The 18,873-nt window shown below is 37.9% G+C and overlaps 1 protein-coding gene across 8 annotated transcripts in view; it reads right to left on the reverse strand.

The window, feature by feature from the left end:
- The window catches only part of cul9 (cullin 9), a 49,923-nt gene extending 31,771 nt beyond the window's left edge, over positions 1 to 18,152 (reverse strand). For 2 of the 8 annotated variants that reach the window (XM_081351396.1, XM_081351395.1), the window contains exons 1-8: positions 17,978 to 18,152; positions 17,160 to 17,196; positions 15,417 to 16,079; positions 10,292 to 10,446; positions 8,971 to 9,567; positions 7,234 to 7,686; positions 5,895 to 6,294; positions 981 to 1,173 (exon numbers count right to left, since the gene is read on the reverse strand). In XM_081351396.1, the coding sequence (XP_081207522.1) occupies positions 981 to 1,173; positions 5,895 to 6,294; positions 7,234 to 7,686; positions 8,971 to 9,567; positions 10,292 to 10,446; positions 15,417 to 16,079; positions 17,160 to 17,196; positions 17,978 to 18,142 (2,663 nt within the window). In that variant the 5' untranslated portion in view covers positions 18,143 to 18,152. Of the gene's footprint in view, positions 1 to 980; positions 1,174 to 5,894; positions 6,295 to 7,233; positions 7,687 to 8,970; positions 9,568 to 10,291; positions 10,447 to 15,416; positions 16,080 to 17,159; positions 17,197 to 17,503; positions 17,735 to 17,977 lie in introns of those variants that run through there. The other 6 variants (XM_081351397.1, XM_081351401.1, XM_081351402.1 and 3 more) reach the window with 6 other exon arrangements.
- Positions 18,153 to 18,873: the final 721 nt, after the last annotated feature.

The following is an 18,873-nucleotide window of genomic DNA, read 5'->3' on the forward strand; positions in this document are numbered from 1 at the left end:
ACATCCCAAGTCTTCCGGAAGTTCCGGGAGTCTCCCGCGTATTGATACCGGCTCCCTAATGCCCGCAAATTAGTTTAAATCTCCCGGAATCGCGAGCGAGCATGAGCGCGCATACGTAGCGCGCGCGGCAGAGAGAGGGAGCGAGAGACCTTTGCGTGTGTGTGCAGAGCAGCCGTCATTTCTCAGAGGTTTACCTGAGCTGTTTATGGTTTTTGCAACTCACGTCCATGAGCATATAACTGCAGATATTATTTTGGGCTATGGCAGTATTGACCTAAATGCACTTTTTTATGAGAGAACATTTAATTTTTAAACCTTTCTCCAGGCCAGTAGGCTTTTACATTATTATTTAATGTACACATGAGTGGGGTCAAGTTAAACATTTAATTTTATACTTTGCAAATGCTAAATAAACATTTGCATAAAATTTTAATGGATTTATTCTTTGAAACTTTAATATTAATTTATGCAATTGCAATGCCTTGATTTTAGTAAACTTAGTACACAGTCATAGCCATAAATGCAATGGTAGCCTACTAACAATAATTGGCATAATTTCTTTCGGTGTTTCGGTTTTCGGCCTTGGTTTCCTCTTTTTCGGTTTTCGGTTTCGGCCAAGAATTTTCATTTCGGTGCATCCCTAGTAAGTACATGTACTTAATGAATAATACTCAGTACTTAAAAGTATAATTACACTGTAACAATAAGGACAGCTGAAAAAGTGTAACCTTTTAAAGAAAAAAAGTGTTATATTACGCATTAAATTACAATGAAAAAAAATTAACAATACCACAATCCTTTTTTTAAAGGTGGAATCATTATTACGGATTTTTTCCTTTTGCTACTGGAGCAAATGGGAACGTACAGTAAATATAAGGTGCTATGAGAAAGAGAGTATTTCTTTTTAAAGTCATTAAATAAAAAAAAATAAAAAAAACACAGAGCTGAGAGTAGTGGTATTTCTGGTTTGTAAGTCCCACCGGATAGTTTGAGCCGAGTCTGATCTGAGGGTGCTTCTCTCCTGAGGTCCCTCATCCTCGAGAGTCTTACTGATGAATTTCATGCCCGCCAGCTGCAGTCCAGAGTCAGAGCTGCTCTTCTTCATGATGTCCACCACCTCCCCCATCTTCTCCAGACAGCTCTTCTTACCCTGCACCTTCGGACTGTTGAACACTGCAGTGAACAGCAACACAACAAAAATACTTGCTTAGAGGGAGAAATGTACATATACTGAGCACTATTTTTACCCAATGAATTATTTGACCAAGAAACTTAGATGAGATGGATAAGAAGCTATGAAGCTGCTTTTGCAAAATCAGGCAGTAATACCAGCAACATTTAAGATACCACTGAAAATTCACAATTCTCTATTCCAATTTCAGTGCAACAGCTAAAATTACTAGCCTAACAAAATAAATATAAAACACTATTAAAGACAAGTAAACAATCAGTAATAAAATAAGAGCACAATTTACATGACAATCAAAAGCACAATTTACAAATGAAATAAACACTGCTATTCAGGAATGTTTTTCAAGTAGGTCTAACAGTAGTTTTTAGGTAGGCCTACAGACATTTCATAAAGTAATCAAATGTGAAAAAAGACAACATGTCTTCACTGTATAAATTAAAGATTAATCCTTATTAAAGTTACAAAAGTTATTCAGTCAAGAGCAGTAAATTATTTCTTCTTTGCCCTTTGTTGTTTGATTAACATTAAAAACGGAGACAGCAGCAGGATTATTACACCGTGTCCTAACTACACGCGACGCGACAACGCACGATAAAATGTATCTTTTCCATGTTAATCAGAGTTTTTGCCCTAACCAGCCGCAACGGCGACTATTTTAGACGATTCTATTTTAAAAAGGGTTTCTATTTTTCTGCGACGTTGCACTGGAACAACAAACATAAAGTGTGGCAATGATAATTTCAGGTATTGTTAATGTGCTTTATTTAATGTTAAAAGCGTGTAATGTGACTTTGAATATCATTTAGTGCTCCAGATTTGTAGCTGTAAAAGCAACAATGGATAATTCACCTCAGATCTTGAAATTAAACAAATGGAAAAAGGAATGTTCAAACTGTAAACAAACAATTGTATTCTTTGACAAAGATTGTTTTAGTAATTCAGTAGCTTAAGTATTTGAATGTTTAAATATTTGTGAATTTGATTATGTAGCCTACTTAATCATTTTCTTGTGATTGCCGTCAAGATTCTCTGGTGCTGTGCACTTGCAGCGAGACTCCGCCCACACGCTGTTCTGATTGGCTGTGGGTTTTGAATGATTTTGATGCATCTCGCAGTCGCGTCGCATCTAGTGTGGACAGACAAATTATTTGTCGCTGGAATCTTATCGCATCGCGTATGGTTAGGACACAGTGTTAGGCTGCTGCCACTTTAAGACAATGCATGGATCCAATTTACTGACACATACTGTGTTTTCTTTCTCAACTGTTTGTTCACTTAAAACAAAACCTAAATTAAATGTGTGTGAATTTGTCCGTTGAAGAGCAAGATGATGAATTGGTCAGGTACATTGGACCTACATAATTCTCCTATTTGTTAAGATGTGTCAATTCTTAAAAAATATCCTCTGCTGAATTTGAATTTTTAGGAATTGTTACACAGCATGTGCTACTTTAAGCATTGATCAAGATGCATGCGTCTAAAGGACAAATCAGGGCCCAATAATAAGGACGTACGAATTATGTGACCGTATACGTATAACAGGCGCTGTAGTCATGGGGCAATGGATAGAGAGTCAGACTTCAGAATGAATAGCGTTCTCTTTCACCCTCAATACCCACGACTGAGGTGCCCTTAAGCAAGACACCTAACCCCCAATCACTCAGCGGGCTCTGGGTGTGTGTCCACAGTTTGTGTGTGTGTTCACTACTCACTGCTCCTAATGCTCTTAACTTGGATGGGTTAAACGAAGAAGACAAATTCCGAGTATAGGTTACCATACTTGGCCTTCACAGCACGTCATGTTGTGATGGTAGGATTAGGGTTAGTGTTGGGATTAGGGCAAGGGTGACAACAGTGCGGTCACATAATTCGATGGATCACAAAGTTTGGTGTAACAGATGGAATGGTCACTGGCCCGATTGGGAAAACCATCTATCAGGCAGCGCGAGGACGAATTGAGTCATCTTTTGCATCTTTCTGCACTTGAATGCATATATACACTCACAAAATTATGTCAAAATGAACGTATTGGCGAGTATCCTTGTGAAAACAGTTTGTCTTATTGGAATATAAACAGCTGGGATAAAATGGGTTGCGCTTCAATATTTTGGATCCGTGCATTAGGTCTTAAAGTGACAGCAGCCTAATAAACCTGCTGCCGTCTCTGTCATCAACATTAAAGGGGACCTATTATGCAAAATTCCCTTTTACATAATGTTTGAACTAGGGATGTGCACGAATATTTGAATTTTCGAATATTCGATCTGCAATTATTATTCGAAAAATAAAATACTATTCGAACTTTATCGAATTTATAAAGCTGTAAATACGTTGCGGGTCGTAAATGCAGTGAATCCCAGATAAATCCCAAGCACTAACTCGCAGTTATAATTAAATGCACTGGATGGCACCGTGGCGCGTGTTTAACAAGTTGTTTGTATTTGATCATAATGTCGTCGTCTGCCTCGCGAAGTTTGGAATTACTAGTCGAAAATTAGGTTATTAAATGATCTTACAAAATGGAATTACTTTTGATAAAATTAATTAATTAATCTGGAGTTATATCATCACCACAATGAGATATCACATGAAATCCAAACAGAAGTCGATTGAGGAAAGACAGCTGTCCATCACTACATCACGACTGCAGGTAAGCGCAGCTGTAGTGCGAGTGATCCGAGATGATAACTTATCTAATAGCAAAATGATTTTGAGGTATATTCTTCCTTTAAGTTTCGTTGAGGGAGAGGTTTAAGAACAGAAAACGCAAAGTGCTGTTCGAAACTTAGAACTAGAACACCGTTATCTTTGTTTCTCTGAAACGTCTGTCAGCGCAGCGCGTTTTCTCACTCAAGCATAAATTGCTGGCGGCGCCCCTGTGGATATTATTGTTTTTATCAACATAAACGTGAAACAATATAAACACGATAATCATATTTTGACTCGAGTGTATGTGTACGTTCTGTACGATAACTGGCGCAATCTGCTACTTTGCTTTATTAGGCGTTTTTTTCAGTTCGCGCTGCTTGAGCTTAAATTCTTTTGTTCTTTGTATTTTTTTTACACATAGGCCTACTGTTTAATGTTTTCAATTAAAAGAAAATATTAGAACATATATTGTAAGCTTGTTGTGCATATTGCCTAATCGTAAACTTCAAAAATGGTGACAAAAATGTGAAAAAAAAATTGACTTAAAAAAACATCTTTTTCGTTAAACGTCATTTAAAAAAACGAATATTCAAATTTTATGAGCCCGAATATTCGAATGCATTATTTTTGAAAAATGCCCATCCCTAGTTTGAACATAAATGTGTGTTGGCAGTGTGTACACACAACCACCCTATAAATGGTAAAAATCCACCCACTTCTTTTTTTAAATCCCCATAAATAATAAGCAATATCTCAGAATAAGCCGCTTGCAGTTTCTATGCAATGTGACGACACAAATGCTTAGGCTCACGACCGCTGACGGACTCTTTCCTATTAGCATACACGTTTATCTCCTCGCCAGAGCATTTAACAGCAGCATTCAAGTAAGAAATGTATTCTTATTAAAGCTATTAAAGTGATTCAATCAAGAGCAGTGATTTTATTTTTGTTTTGTTTCATATTCATATTAAGAGCATATACAGCAGTAGGTGCTGCATATTACGCTGCTGTCACTTTAATACACAGATCTAATATACACGTGATTTCTTTACTTGTTGTTTACATTAACAGACATAACTGACTGTTTATGTGAACTTTGTGTGTTTTTGACAGTTTAAGCGCAATAACACGTGAAAGAGAACTTAGAGATGATAATCAAAACCAAACAGACGTTTTAGTTTGAAACAAGCATGTTTTTCCTTCCACTCAAAAATGAGTGCTTTTACAGCTTTTACAAGATGTTATAATAAATGATCTGTGGGTATTTAGAGCTGAAACTTAGACACATTCTGGAGACACCTAAGACTTAAAAAGGGGCATAATAGGTCCCTTTTAATCAAACAACAAAAGAAAAGTGAAGAAAAATCACTTACTACTCTTGACTAAATGACTTTTGTAGTTTTAATAAGGATTATTGTATATTTGATTTATACAGTGAAACTATACAGTTATTTGATTTGATTATTCAATTTCTGTACAATTTCTTACCTAAAGCATTTCTTCTGTAGCATTTCTTACTACTACTGTTAGACCAATCTGAAAAGATTAAAGCAACATTTTCATTTGTATCATTGTTCTATTGTCCTTACTTGTACTATTAGTTATTATTTGTTTGTTTTTTGTTCGCATTTTATTACTGAGTGTTTAATAATGTTTGAAGTTTATTTAGTTAGGCTAGTATTTTTTGTTGCATTATTGAAACTGGAATCAAAGATCTGTGAAATTTCACTGGCATCTAACTTTTGCCATCGTAATTTATCAGAGTACAGTTACATGGGTTAAAAAACATTGAAAACAATTTTATATAAATGTTTTTTTGGCAGGGCAAGCAAAAATATGAACCACTGGTTCGACTTGGCATTGAGCCATGCTTAGTTTGCCTAAAGCAAATCTATCTACTACAGCATAAACGGTATATCTCCACTGTAGGACACGTTTAAACTGTCATATTCAAATATTCTATTCACAGACATTCATCATCATGAAAAAAAAGAGGTTCCACTAACAGTCACATCCACAAAGCAACAACAAAAGGCTTGAAACAAAGACTTGCCTTTCATCTTCTCCTCCAGGTCATCGGGATACTTGGTGTCATCTTCACTGGGAAGTTCACTCTCTGTCTCACTGCCTGTGTCTGCTGGGATCTCTTTCTTAGCTTTCTTGGACACAGAGCCCATGATGCAGGAAGAAGCTGAAGAGGAGGATAACGTGGCCGAAGATAACGATGAAGACGACGAAGCTCCTTGTCCTCCAAGCGAGCCGTCCATCAGCATTTCCTCATCCTCAAGGCCGGCACCTCCACAGCTCAGGTAGTGCTTGATGAAAGTGTGGGAGCAGAGCAGGTCACCCAGACAGGAGGCCTGCAAACTCTGTTTCAGGTAGTGGAGGACTTTCCTCGCCACCTCACCCGTGAGGGACAGCTGGATGAGAGTCGAATCATCAAGCTCTACCATCTAACAGATACCAAGAACAAGCGTGAAACAAGCTTATTTAGTAGAGGGAATTACAGTCATTGCCTAGTTCATTTTAAAGATTTTATATATAGCCAATAGTGATATCTAGGTAGCAGAGTGGCCAATGGACAAATTGCAAAAAAAGGATAACACAGATGCATAATATAATAAAATGTATGCAATATATAGTAATGTTCAAACGTTTAGGGTTGGCAATATTTTGTAATGTTTTGAAAAGTCTCTTATGCTCACCAAGGCTGCATTTGTTTAATCAAAAATATAGCAAAAACATTCAATGTTTTTTCAACATTCAATGTAAATATTAGAATTCAAAATAACTTTTCTATGATGATTTGCTGCTCAAGAAACATCTCTTATTATCCATGTTGGAGACAGTTGCACTATTTGTGTAAAGCATACTTTTTTTAAAGCATTTATTTGAAATGTTAATTTTTGTAACATTATAAATGTCTTTCACTTTTGATTAATTGAATATGTCCTTGCTAAATACATATTAGAACAAAACTTCTTTTTTTTACAAATCAAATGAGGTTGGCTTGCATTACAGTAATGAGAACTGCTGCTTTATGACAATTTTCATTATAAATACCACAACACACAAAAAATAGATGTATTATATATATATATATATATGTATATATATCTTTTGATTTAAGGGTAAATATGACCCAGACATTATTTTGAGAGGCTTCATGAAATTCACATTTTGGATGATTTGTCTGTTTTAAAATTTTCTAAATCCTAAACCTTTGTAGGGGGACACTCAGGGCACTGTATTTATTTTTTACAAAGACTATGAACAGCATGGCTGGTAAATTTACTTCAATTTTAGAACAACCCAGAACACACTCATAGCTCCTTAAAACTAGTCTATTCTACCCTGTGTGAAGAGCAGAGCGGAGGAGAGGGAGTGAGTACCGGTTCATCAAGGCTCTGTCGCAGAATGCTGTTGATCTCTTGCTGCTGCTTGGGTTCCAGCTTCTTGATGAAAAAGAGCACTTCCCACCATTCAGCACGGCTCAGGGTGCTGGTGTCGTTCTGAGAGCCCTCCATCAGGTAAGGCAATGAGTACAGCCCACCGGGGGGCTTTGAGAAGAACGTCTGACTCACTGCCACGTTCAGAAACACAGAAGAGAACACTGTGGTCTCGTATAAAGAGATGGATACACATACAAAGCAAACACAAACATGTGGTGGAGTGTGAGAGTCCTTGATGACTTCGGTCTTACCTGTAGTGAGTTTGAGTGTCTCCGTGAGGGAGGAGGCCTTTTCCTGCGTCTCTTTCTCAGCCGGTCCTCCACTGCCGTTGCCCAGAATTTCAATCATATGCCAGTGAACCCAGTAGGTCCTGGAGAGGGAGTTCCAGTACACCTGCAAAAGCCAAAACAGAACAGGATTTAAACAAAATAAAAGCAATTCAGGCACTTTTTACCCTAAGCAAATGGACAGTAAAAGGAGGTGCTTCAACTTCAGATAATGCTGATGGCAGACTAAAAGGTAAATATTATAGGAGCGTTTTTATTTTCTATGAATTCTATGAGGTTTGCAGTTTTTGCAACTCATGCCTTGCTCTACTTTTTGAGCAAGTTACGTTAACTTCGGTACCAGGGTTGAATGGTTGAACTTGAGCTTCATGAATGTGGGAGTTCAAGCGGTAATACAGGGTTGATTAGATATTGACTGAGAGCATGAGCTTAGGACTGCACACGCACATTGGCTGGTCCAGCCTAAAATTTTTTTTTTGTCATTATTTGAGTGTTTAGAAACAAAATTTATGTCACAGTTGTTGTCATACATTCGCGCCGTTTAATCGCGCTCAGTATGAAAGGGCCTTAACATTCCAAACTAAAAAAAAAAAAAAAAACGACTCGAACTTCGTTACTCACAAGGAAGAAGAGTCATTTTTACAATGGTTTCTTTTGTGAAATAAGACAACCTTGAAAACATATGCGGCTGACAAATGTGGCCTCCAGGGGGAGAGGCCTTGGAAATGAGACACAGAGGGGTGTAAAACCTGCCAGTTTGGACGTCTTGGCATCTAGCGTCCAGATTAAACAAAACAGAGATTTAAGGTAAATCCTTCTCTTATTTATCTTGCTTTTGTTTTCTATAGGAATTATTAATAATAATGCATACTGTTTGCTGATTGTTTGCTGTGTGTGATAGGCAATCTAATTAAAGTTTGACAAATTTGATGGCTTTATTCATTTAACATGCATAAATATAATTTCTATTCACATGGGTTTTTTGTTCCATGGCAAAAAAATGATAATGATATTCCATCTGTCCAGTCATGCTTTTTTATGATATTATATATATTTAATTATAATTATTATAAACAGAATAATAATCAACATTGGTATCCGAGGATTACAGATAGCCCACATTTTATTTGATGGTGGACCTAAAATTATGAATAGGACGCTGGTTCAAACTGGTTGAGAACCACTGGTCTTAGTGCAAATGATAAAAACAACGGAAAAGTACCACAGTGAAATGCAAAAACATGTTCTGTGTGAACAGCTCCTAATAATGCACAGTTCTAATTTTAGTGAAACTCATAGAAACATTTTCAACATTAAACTATATAAAGGAAAACAAGAGTTAAACATGAAGTGTCTGATATTGAGCTTCATGCTTTCACACAGCACTAACCTGGACCGGCGGTGAGCCGTCATTACTGTAGCGAAACTCTCCTTCATCCCCGGCACTGACCTCCTCATAGTCCTCCAGCATACGGACCATCATGCCACTCTTCAGATTGTCCTGCACATACTCCACGTATGCTGAACGTGAAGTGAAGTCAGAACGTGTCTTGAAACCATTTGTGGTTTTCTTCTTCTTTGGTGGTGTGACCGCAGCCATTGCTGTAGTGACCATGATGGAGGGCGAAGCGGAGAAGCGCGGCTGAAAGATGGAGCGGATGGGGTGTTTCTGGATTTCATTATTGATTTCCTCCAGCCCTCGGCTTGAGCTCATGGAGGTGAAGGGCAGCTGCCGGTTGCGGTCCCAGCCCATGACACGCACCAGCTCTGAGATGAGGTTGGCCATGGCCATGGTGAACTCGAACTCCCGCTGCACACGCGCGTGCTCTGATTGGTAGGCTGCCGTGGAGGAGGAGGATGAGGAGGAGGAGGGCCCGACGTCCTGGCGCTCAGAGGAGGAATCCACCCCTGCAGTGTTGAGCTTGTCCATCAATGATGTGACGCACAAGTAACGCTTCACCAGAGAGAAGAGCAGCTTGCCAGGAATCTAAAATAGACAAACCCAAGTGTTACATTGTTACACACAAACATTGACACAGGGTCAATGAGAACTAACGAGTTTCCAAGATAAAGAAATGAATTTCTTAAAAAATAAAAAAATTCAGTTATTTATAATATTTAAACAAAACTTCACTGCTTGTTTTTTTTCCCCTAAAAAAATAAAAAAATAATATGCCAAAGGAATTTTCCTTTTAATTTTATTCCACTGAGGCCTTTTCCCTCATTACACTATCAGTAAATTTGATAATTTTCTAAATTACACGCACCTCATGTTTGTAATCAATGTATGTATGAATTGCTATTTTTTATGTATTTTTAAATTAATATATAGACCCAGAAAAGAAAAAAAAGGAAAAAAAAGTCAATGACCCACAAGTAAGGATTCAAGCGCAAGACATTACAACTGTATTTTACATTACAACTGTAAAGTTACAATACTAATATTTATGGCTGTGTTCATTTCTTAATTCTCAAATGTTAAACCATCAGACTTTTACTGCAAGGTTCCCTCAAAGCATCCATTGCAATCAATTGTGTGTTGCATCCCGTGCACTTCATGGAAGTAGCGCTATTTCATGTCGCACGAGCTGCTGCCAATGATGAATCAATTTCTGTTAAGATGCTGCCTGACAAGGAAGTTGTCTAGACAACGAGACACCTGACTGGGTTTTGGACATATTTCAGACGAGAGTGGAAAGGAAGATGAGCACCTGGGGAAGATGGATGCCCTCAAAGGAGATGCCATGCTCCTCAGAGGAGGTGGTTTCTGCAAAAAGCTCCAGCAGGGTGTAGCGGTTATCAAAGTCCATGTGCTGCTCGATGCCATCCTGCTGGCTGAGGGACAGGAGCACATAGGCACGACTCCCTGAAAGTCAAACAATAGCATCCTTATCAACAATGCACACAACAATGTCTTTATTTACTTTAATTACACATTTGGCAGACACTTTTATCCAAACACTGCATAACAAGTATACATTTTATTAATGCAAGCATTCTCTGGGAATCAAATCCCTGAATACCCATTAGAGTATATGAAATATCACAATGATAGTAATCTGGTTTTAATTTGGCAACTGAGTTTCTTAAAGAAGGTCTCAAACTAACTACTGTACTGAACTTTCATTCTTATTGTTATAGTGTAGTAAGTGATCTCATTAATAATCAACAACATATCAAAAGCAATGGAGTTTTAATGCACCATATGCCAAATGGAACAATCATAAGCCTGTAACAACCAGAGGCAATTCACAGAAACTTTTTTGCAAATCTAAAATTGCACATCAAGAGAATAAAGTGCCAAAACAAAAGAAAGCAATTTCAGTGTGTTTGAAGAAAAACAAAATGTGCGTGACACTTTAGTCTAGTCTTTAACCACAGTTTTCTCCATTTAAAAACAAAGAGGCAAAAAAAGAGATCTTGGTTTTTCATATTTTCATGGAAAAAAAGGATAGAGCTTGAATATTTGATTTACACATGGTCGGGCTTAGGGGTGGGCGATACGACCAAAATCTTATATATATTTTTGCTTTAAATAAGGTTATGATATCAAAATTTCATAATTCTTATCACCATTTTCAATATAATTTAAAGAAAAACAATACTAGCCTAAAAAACTCTCAGTCTTATTGAAGACAAGTAAACAGATCAATGAAATACACCTACCTAAAAAAAAACAAGCTCTAACAATAAGAAATACTAGGCTACATAAAATGTATAAAGTAGCCTAATCAAATGTATAAAAAACAATGCATAGTCTTAATTGTGTATATTAAATATATTTATTCTTATTACAATTAACCAAAGTGATTGTTAAGAGCAGTGAGAGACTGTTATTTGTTGTTTGATTAGCATTAATAATGACAACAGGTAAATTTGGACAGTCACTTTAAGATCAGCAGCACGGATCCAATAGAGCTGGTAAGTCCCGCCCATCCGTAAAACCCCACTGGACCTCTAGATTGAAAAATCGTCAATGCAAGTGAATGTGAGAAAATAATTATTTTCTGGTCCCATTTGAATTTTGCCATGAATGTGAACATATGTTGTCTGTGAATTTTTAATATAATTTTTCGTGTGAAGAATGCTACAATTTAGCGGGTAGAAGTTTGATACGGTTAGACTTTGTGTGAGAGCACTTTCTGAAGAAAGAACAGCCCATTTGGTTTGAATGGTGACATTTGGATACAAAACACACAGGCATCTCGATCTGTCTCCATAGATTATCGCAGCATTAGCACCGTGATTTGACAAGTGGAGGGAAAATGTGTTATGGGGTGACGTGACATAGGCGACATGTAGTCTTTCTCGTTATGTCTTTTCCACAGCTGCTAGCCAAAGAATCATACAATATACTGTCAAACTCGTAACATGAAAAATTATATAAAAAATTCACAGACAACATATGTTCACATTCATGGCACAATTCAAACGGGACCAGAAAATAATTATTTTCTCACATTCACTTGGATTGACCATTTTTCAATCTAGAGGTCCAGTGGGGTTTTACGGAAGGGCGGGATTTACCAGCTCTATATACTTGTGCGTTGTTCTCTATCAATTTCTCAGTTCTTTATCAAATGATTACGTCCACCTAAGACATAAATGACTGTTTACTTGCAAATACATGGTCATTTTGACACATAGGTAATGTGTATTTAACCGTTCAAGCCCAATTAGACGGCAAAAAGCACTCAGTTCAGTTCTCTTTCACAGTTAATTGCGCTTTAATGGTTTAAAAATCACTTGTTTTTAAACCGCAATGGTTAAAAAATGCTGTAAACGTTAAGCTTTTGTGACCGCGCAGCATTTCAATGTCACATGAGCATAACCGTGATAGAGACGATAGTCCAAAATCTCTACCGGTTAACAAATTTCTACCATTTAATCATGTCCGTTGGTATATCGCCCACACCCGGCTGTTTCATCTGATGGGTGAACTTGAAAAAAGGCCTTACATTGTTTTGTTTTTTTTCACTGTTGTGCAGTGTCAGGGCTCGAATTTTGGCGCGGTTATTGGGCATAATTTTAATCATTCCCGCAGGTCTCACACTTATAATGCGGGAAATTCCCACATACAACTTACATGCTAAAGTGAATAAATGTTTGAGAAAATGAATACACACAGATTATAAGATCAAATCAGTCATTTTAAAACTTTCTGAGAGACTTTAGACAAACATACAGAAATTTTACAGGAGAAAAGGCAGTCAGTTGTGTTTTTGGCAAAAGCTTTTACAGCGCTTGTATATTGTCGTCTTTCAATGCATTTGATAATTCATACTCATTAAATGGAACCGAAATGACATTCATCACAAGATGGTTAGTTATTTCAAAATGCACCTGCAAAATATTTTTCCAGTCATGAATTAATTTTGTCATCTGGGATTTCAATAAAATAGTGCAAAATCTCGTCTCGTTCTCATGAACTCAATCTCGTGTCTCGTCTTGTCTCATGAGATAAATGTCTCGCCGCCACACCCCTAGTAAATAGTATTTTCTAATACTAAATATTAACATTTATTTAAGAGGTCTGACTGGTGTTAAGCAACTGGGTAAAAGATAGGTATTAAACATATTAGTCAGACAAATAACAGAAAAACGTCCACATCTCACCCACAGCAAAACAACTGAGCAGCAACTATTGTGCTGACTCACTCTTCTCAGAAACCCCTTTCTGCAAAAACAGAGTCAAAGCACCTTCATGTAAGTTCTGCTTAAGTCTGCAAAGCTACATATAAAACAGAGCACTTTACTACCGCTACTGCCTTAAAATTATACTCTGTACAAGAAATAATGTGGGCCACTAGTCATAGTAATTAGTATAGTACTAATAGTATGATAGTAACTAGTACTATATCCTAACATTAGGAAACTGTAGTGTGTAAAAAACAGCGCTATCTAAACATTGCTCTGTTTATTTGACGGGTCTGGCAATCCAAATTCTTGCTCAACCACTATCCTGGATTCTGGGGTGGGACAACCTTTTTTCCAACCAATGACAGACAGGAAATATACTAGGGAATACACACACACACACATATATATATATATACAGAGGAACCTATACATATACAAATATCTCATGAATATTGTGTTACTGATCACATGTACAGGGAGAACCCGGCTTAACATGAGCCAGAGCCACATGCCTGTGGTCTGCTCCTTGTGGAGGAGTGAATCACACAAATGCCTCACCCTATTCAGAGGAACTAGAGATGAATAAGTATATCCTGTGAATAAGAGTGAACGGAATGAGAGGAGGAACTGGAAAGCCCCCTTTCACAAGGGGTCCATTACAACATTTACCCTTTCAAAAAAGGTATTATCAAAAAATCGTAGTAAAATAACATCAGACTTTGCCACTTTAAGTTGTATAGTTTATTAACATCAATAGTTTTGGGTTCTACTTTTAGACATAGCTCTAAAACAGAAGCTTTCTTAAAATGTTTTGAGCATGACAAAAGAGTTCAATCGAAGCCATGCAGAAAAACACAGATTCATCTCATCTCGTCCTGTAGGGTCCTTTTAGACACTGCCGACAGGGAATGCAGAGAGCGCTGTGACACAGCCAACTGTCTCTGCCCTTCACTGATGACTCACAATACCCAATATCTCACACTGACGGCAATCTGTGGCTTCATCACTTGGGCTGTGGTCTAAGTCAACACAGTCTTTACTTAAGGGTTCACCTTAGGCTTTGCGCAACATTCAATACAATCCATATGCACATGACTGCGGGAGAGCAACATGTAAATGTTTCAAACCCGTAGAGCGAAAAGACATATCGACCTCTTGGCTTGGAAGCAAACATGGGGGACACTCCTTGTTTTGGCAGTTTTGCATCAATACAAGAAAAAAAGAATGTAAGTCAAATGAATTCAATTAAATAAAGTTTATTTAACACTGACTCTGAACGTATTTGCGATTTTACTCCGTGGTAATATTTTTATTTTATACTTATATTATTTATTCAAACCAAGGAGCAAGACCTCATATCCTGTTTTTGTTATCTTCATTTAAATAAAAAATATTTTTATATGCTTATTTTACATGCTTAAAATCCAGTTACTAACTATTTGATCTTAAATGCTACAAGAATAACAGGTATTATTGCACAGACTAATTATTTACATCATAAACAAATAAATAATAAAAATTCATAAGCACTTTTTATTTTTAGTCCGTTTCAAAACATTTATATATAATTTAGAGATGCTAATTTATAAATGTGATTAAGAGATCTATTTCCATTGTATATATAATCCATATTGAGCATTTGAGAAAGAAGACATGCACATAAACTGCAATGTAAACAAATTTCCTGAATAAATTAAACTAGACAAGGAAACGCTGCTTTTTCGCTTTGTTTGGAATAGAGTTTGCTTCAAGTCAATATTGAACAAATGCACACTTGCTTTGTTTTTACATACACACAGCTGTAAAATAAATGTAAAAAAAATATTGAAAGTTTGTTTACTGAAAAATGGGATGGGTGTAATGCAAAAATTAAGCAAACAATGCAATATCAGCTATACAAATAAAATTAAGAAAAAGTTATTCCTAATTCCAAGGCTATTTAAAATAAAATCGATTAAACTTAATCGAGTACAATAGTAAGTTTCACCAGTAGTTTAAGGAAAGTGTTACTTTTCATTCAAGGGGAAATACCATAGGAAGTGAGAGTTTTACTTTAAACCGCTGGAAACAGCAACTCCAAAATGGTTCCTCAGACGCAGCAAAAGGTGATAGCCAATAGACATGAGATCATTTAGAGATTGCCAAATGTAATATAGAGTTAAATGCAGAAACCAGACCACAGAACGTGGGACTCACCCGCATCGTGAGAAGCCAGGGCTCGCAACATCTTGCCGGCGCTGCGTCTGGTCTGTCGCTCCTTGTTGCAGAGCAGTTCCATGAGCAGGTCGAGAGCACCGGTCTCCTTGAAGACTCCCACCAGAGAGCCGATACTAGCGTACGCGCTCAACACGTGGATGGTGTGCGTGATGCTTATCCCGAAGTCGCTGTTCTTGGCCATTTGCTTCCGGGCTCGGCGGACGAGATTCTTCACGTCGTCTTTCATGTCCGACAGTTCTCCCTCATCAAAGGTGACGTCCGTGGGGAACTGGCCGCTGGGCCGCTCCTCTTCCTCCAGCAAAGGCCTCTGGGAGTCGGCCTTGCGCTTGCCTAGCAGTGTGGGGCAGTTGGCGTACACGTCTTCAGTGGACATCCACATGAGGATGCTCTCAGTCTTGCTTTCTCCTGAAGTGGAGCCATTGGAGCCGCCGACGCCTGAACTACTGCTGCCGCCGCCGCTGGCCTCATTGCTGCCGCCTGAACCGCTGCTGTCCTCCACGGCCAGGAGACTCCAGCGAATCAGATACTCCGTCTGGCCGTCGTGAGTCCTCCTCTGGCGGATCAGCTCCTCTGGGTAAGCCTGCAGCTTCGGGCCCAGCTGGATCAGAAGGTTGCCGTTGCGGCGCTCACCCACCATGGTAGCTGAGAATTGAAAAAAATAATAATATTAATAACTGCGATTTAATATGTATATCTAGTTATTATTGTCATGTCCATCCTTAATGATGAAGTAAATAAATTTTAAATAAATAAAATCGCTGTATTACATAAACATCCGATCCTATAAGTTAAAGGGTTAGTTCATCTAAAAATGACCATGTATTGACCCTCATGTCGTTCCAAACCTGTAAGACTTTTGTTCATCTTCAGAACACAAATGAAGATCTTTTTAATGAAATCTGAGAGATTTCTGACCCTCCATTGACAGCTACGCAACTACCACTCTGACGCTTCGAAAAGTTCATAAAGAGATCGTAAAACTAATCCATATGAATTGAGCAGTTTAGGCCAAATTTCTGAAGAGACACGATCGATTTATATGAGGAACAGATTGAATTTAGGCTTTTATTTTATAGTTTCATTTCTGGGTGATCCTTTATAGAGGTAGTTCACCCAAAAATGAAAATTACGTCATTAATTACTCACCCTCAGGTCGTTCCAAACCCATGAGACTTTTGTTCATCTTTGAACCACAAACAAAGGTATTTTTAGTGAAATCTGAGAGATTTCTGTCCATTTACCCATTTATGCTTCAAAAACAGATTGTAAAAGAAGGGAATAGAGCGATTTAATCAAAGTCTCACTTCCTTTATGTGATGAAAAAGATTTATTTTAGGCTTTTATTCCAATATAAACATTGATCTATGCATGCACATACATAGAGCACATCAAATATGGAAAACAGAAGCTTGCAATTGCTTGACACGCCAGTGTTCTCTATTAACGTTTTGAAATTTTAGTGGAATGGACTTCAAAATGGAGGGACAAAAATCTCTCAGGTGTCATTGAATATCTTCATTTGTTTTCCCAAAGAGTTTGGAACGACATGAGGGTCAGTAAATGATGATCTACTTATTTTTAGATGAACTAACGCAACATTTTCAAGGTAGATGAGACGGGACTAAAGCGTTGGGATGTTTCTGTAATACATCATCCATGATCCAGTGTCATATTAAAGGAATATTTCTCTCTAAATTGAAATTTCTATAATCATTTACTCACCCTCATATCTTGCCAAACCCATAAGAGTTTCGTTCATCTTCGAAACACAAATAAAGATATTTTAATTGAAAGACATATTTCATCATACACTCACTTCTGGGTGAACTATCCCTTTTAGACCTGAAGATTTCAAGCCACAGTAAGTTACATAGGACAGAACTGAAAGGTTGGGATGTTTCACTTTCAATACGTCCAGATTCCATAACCAGAAGCGTTAAATTAAAGGCAAGGGATATGTCACCCTAAAATTCGCTAACGTTAACAAAGCATCAACCGTTGTTCTGCGCAAACAAAGTTCAAAGTTTAAGAAGAAACACATATTTATCTACACAACGTCACATTACCTCTCACAGCTGCTGTCAGTGCGCTAGCGATGTTGCTAAATAGCGTCACACGGGCCTGATGTCTTCATGTGTGTTTGATCCCCGGAGGTTTTACTAACACACAAAGTGCTTCGTGTTCATCTAAAGGAGTTTAAACCCTTCAAGCCGCACTGCTTTTTCTCCTGTGATGCGGTTAAACCAACGAGCTGCGCCGAACAAGTGCGCATTAGCGCTAACGTCAACATTGCAAGCAGGCAACGTGACGCGGCGCGTCAAACCGAAACGTGACGCGTCAAACTGAAACGCGTGTTAACAACTAAGCTGTATAGTGTGTAAGAAGCACGAATTAGCTCCGTGCGTTATAATTAGAGCTTTCTGGTTAGTTGCGTCGCGTCGCTAGCAGGGTACATATGCTTCAACTAGCTGTCAGTGCGGCCTCTGTGTTAAAAAGACATAAAAAACCTCATTGAGCGCCAAAACTGCGCCTTGGCTCACCTCCGGTGTTGCAGGGCCTCCTCTCCTTCTCGACTTTCCCCCTGGGTGGATGGAGTTTTCTTCTCCGTGGTAGCGTATCGTTGCCCAGCCTGAAGTCGTTTTTGCTGCCTGTTGTATAGTTAAGTGTAGTCCAGTCCAGCGCTGCTTCCTGTGGAACGTATGCATTCAGCTCGCGTATGCGCCAACGTCTGAGTGCAGCAACGCGTTACTGCCACCTACCGGCATGGAGGAACTACAGGAGTGGCCGCAGAGGAAATACCAAAGACTTTATATGTCTTAAAGGCATAGTTCACTCAAAAATGAAAATTAGCCCATGATTAATAGTCCAGTCATTTTATGAAAAAGGTTGAACAAATTGCAACAGAAGCAAACTCAACTGATTTTGTATCCTCAATATGTCCTGAGTAAAGAAAAAAAAAGCCCCGAAGAATCCCATTAGGGGAAAGTTTCGAAAAAATGCCAAATATTGCCTATTCATTCTTTTTCTCACGTGAATATAGGGTAAAAAAATTTAACCTTCAGATATCACCAGGGAAATTACTGAGTTGATTACTTACATCAAGACAAACAAAAAATGTATAACAAGTTTTTTTGAAATTGTTTGTTAACATGGACAAACGGTGCATAATCTAATTACGCATGTGCTAATTTGCATAAATACCACAACAGATCTAAACATTGGATATAGCCAGGTGAAAATGTCTTGTTGACACATAACAGTAAAATACTTAATGTTAAGGTTTGAATGGAACAGATTTAGGCTACCCATGAGCATTAATACATAAAAGCAGGAAGAAGTACTTTAAACCAGCCTTTATTAATTATTATTGCAGAGATAGGTTTGGGGCTTGGTCCGTGTGACTGTTTCTGGGGGTTCACTTTTTATTTTGCCTACC

Source organism: Scardinius erythrophthalmus (assembly GCF_964197995.2).
Source record: "Scardinius erythrophthalmus genome assembly, chromosome: 21".
Taxonomy (NCBI): Eukaryota; Metazoa; Chordata; class Actinopteri; order Cypriniformes; family Leuciscidae; genus Scardinius; species Scardinius erythrophthalmus.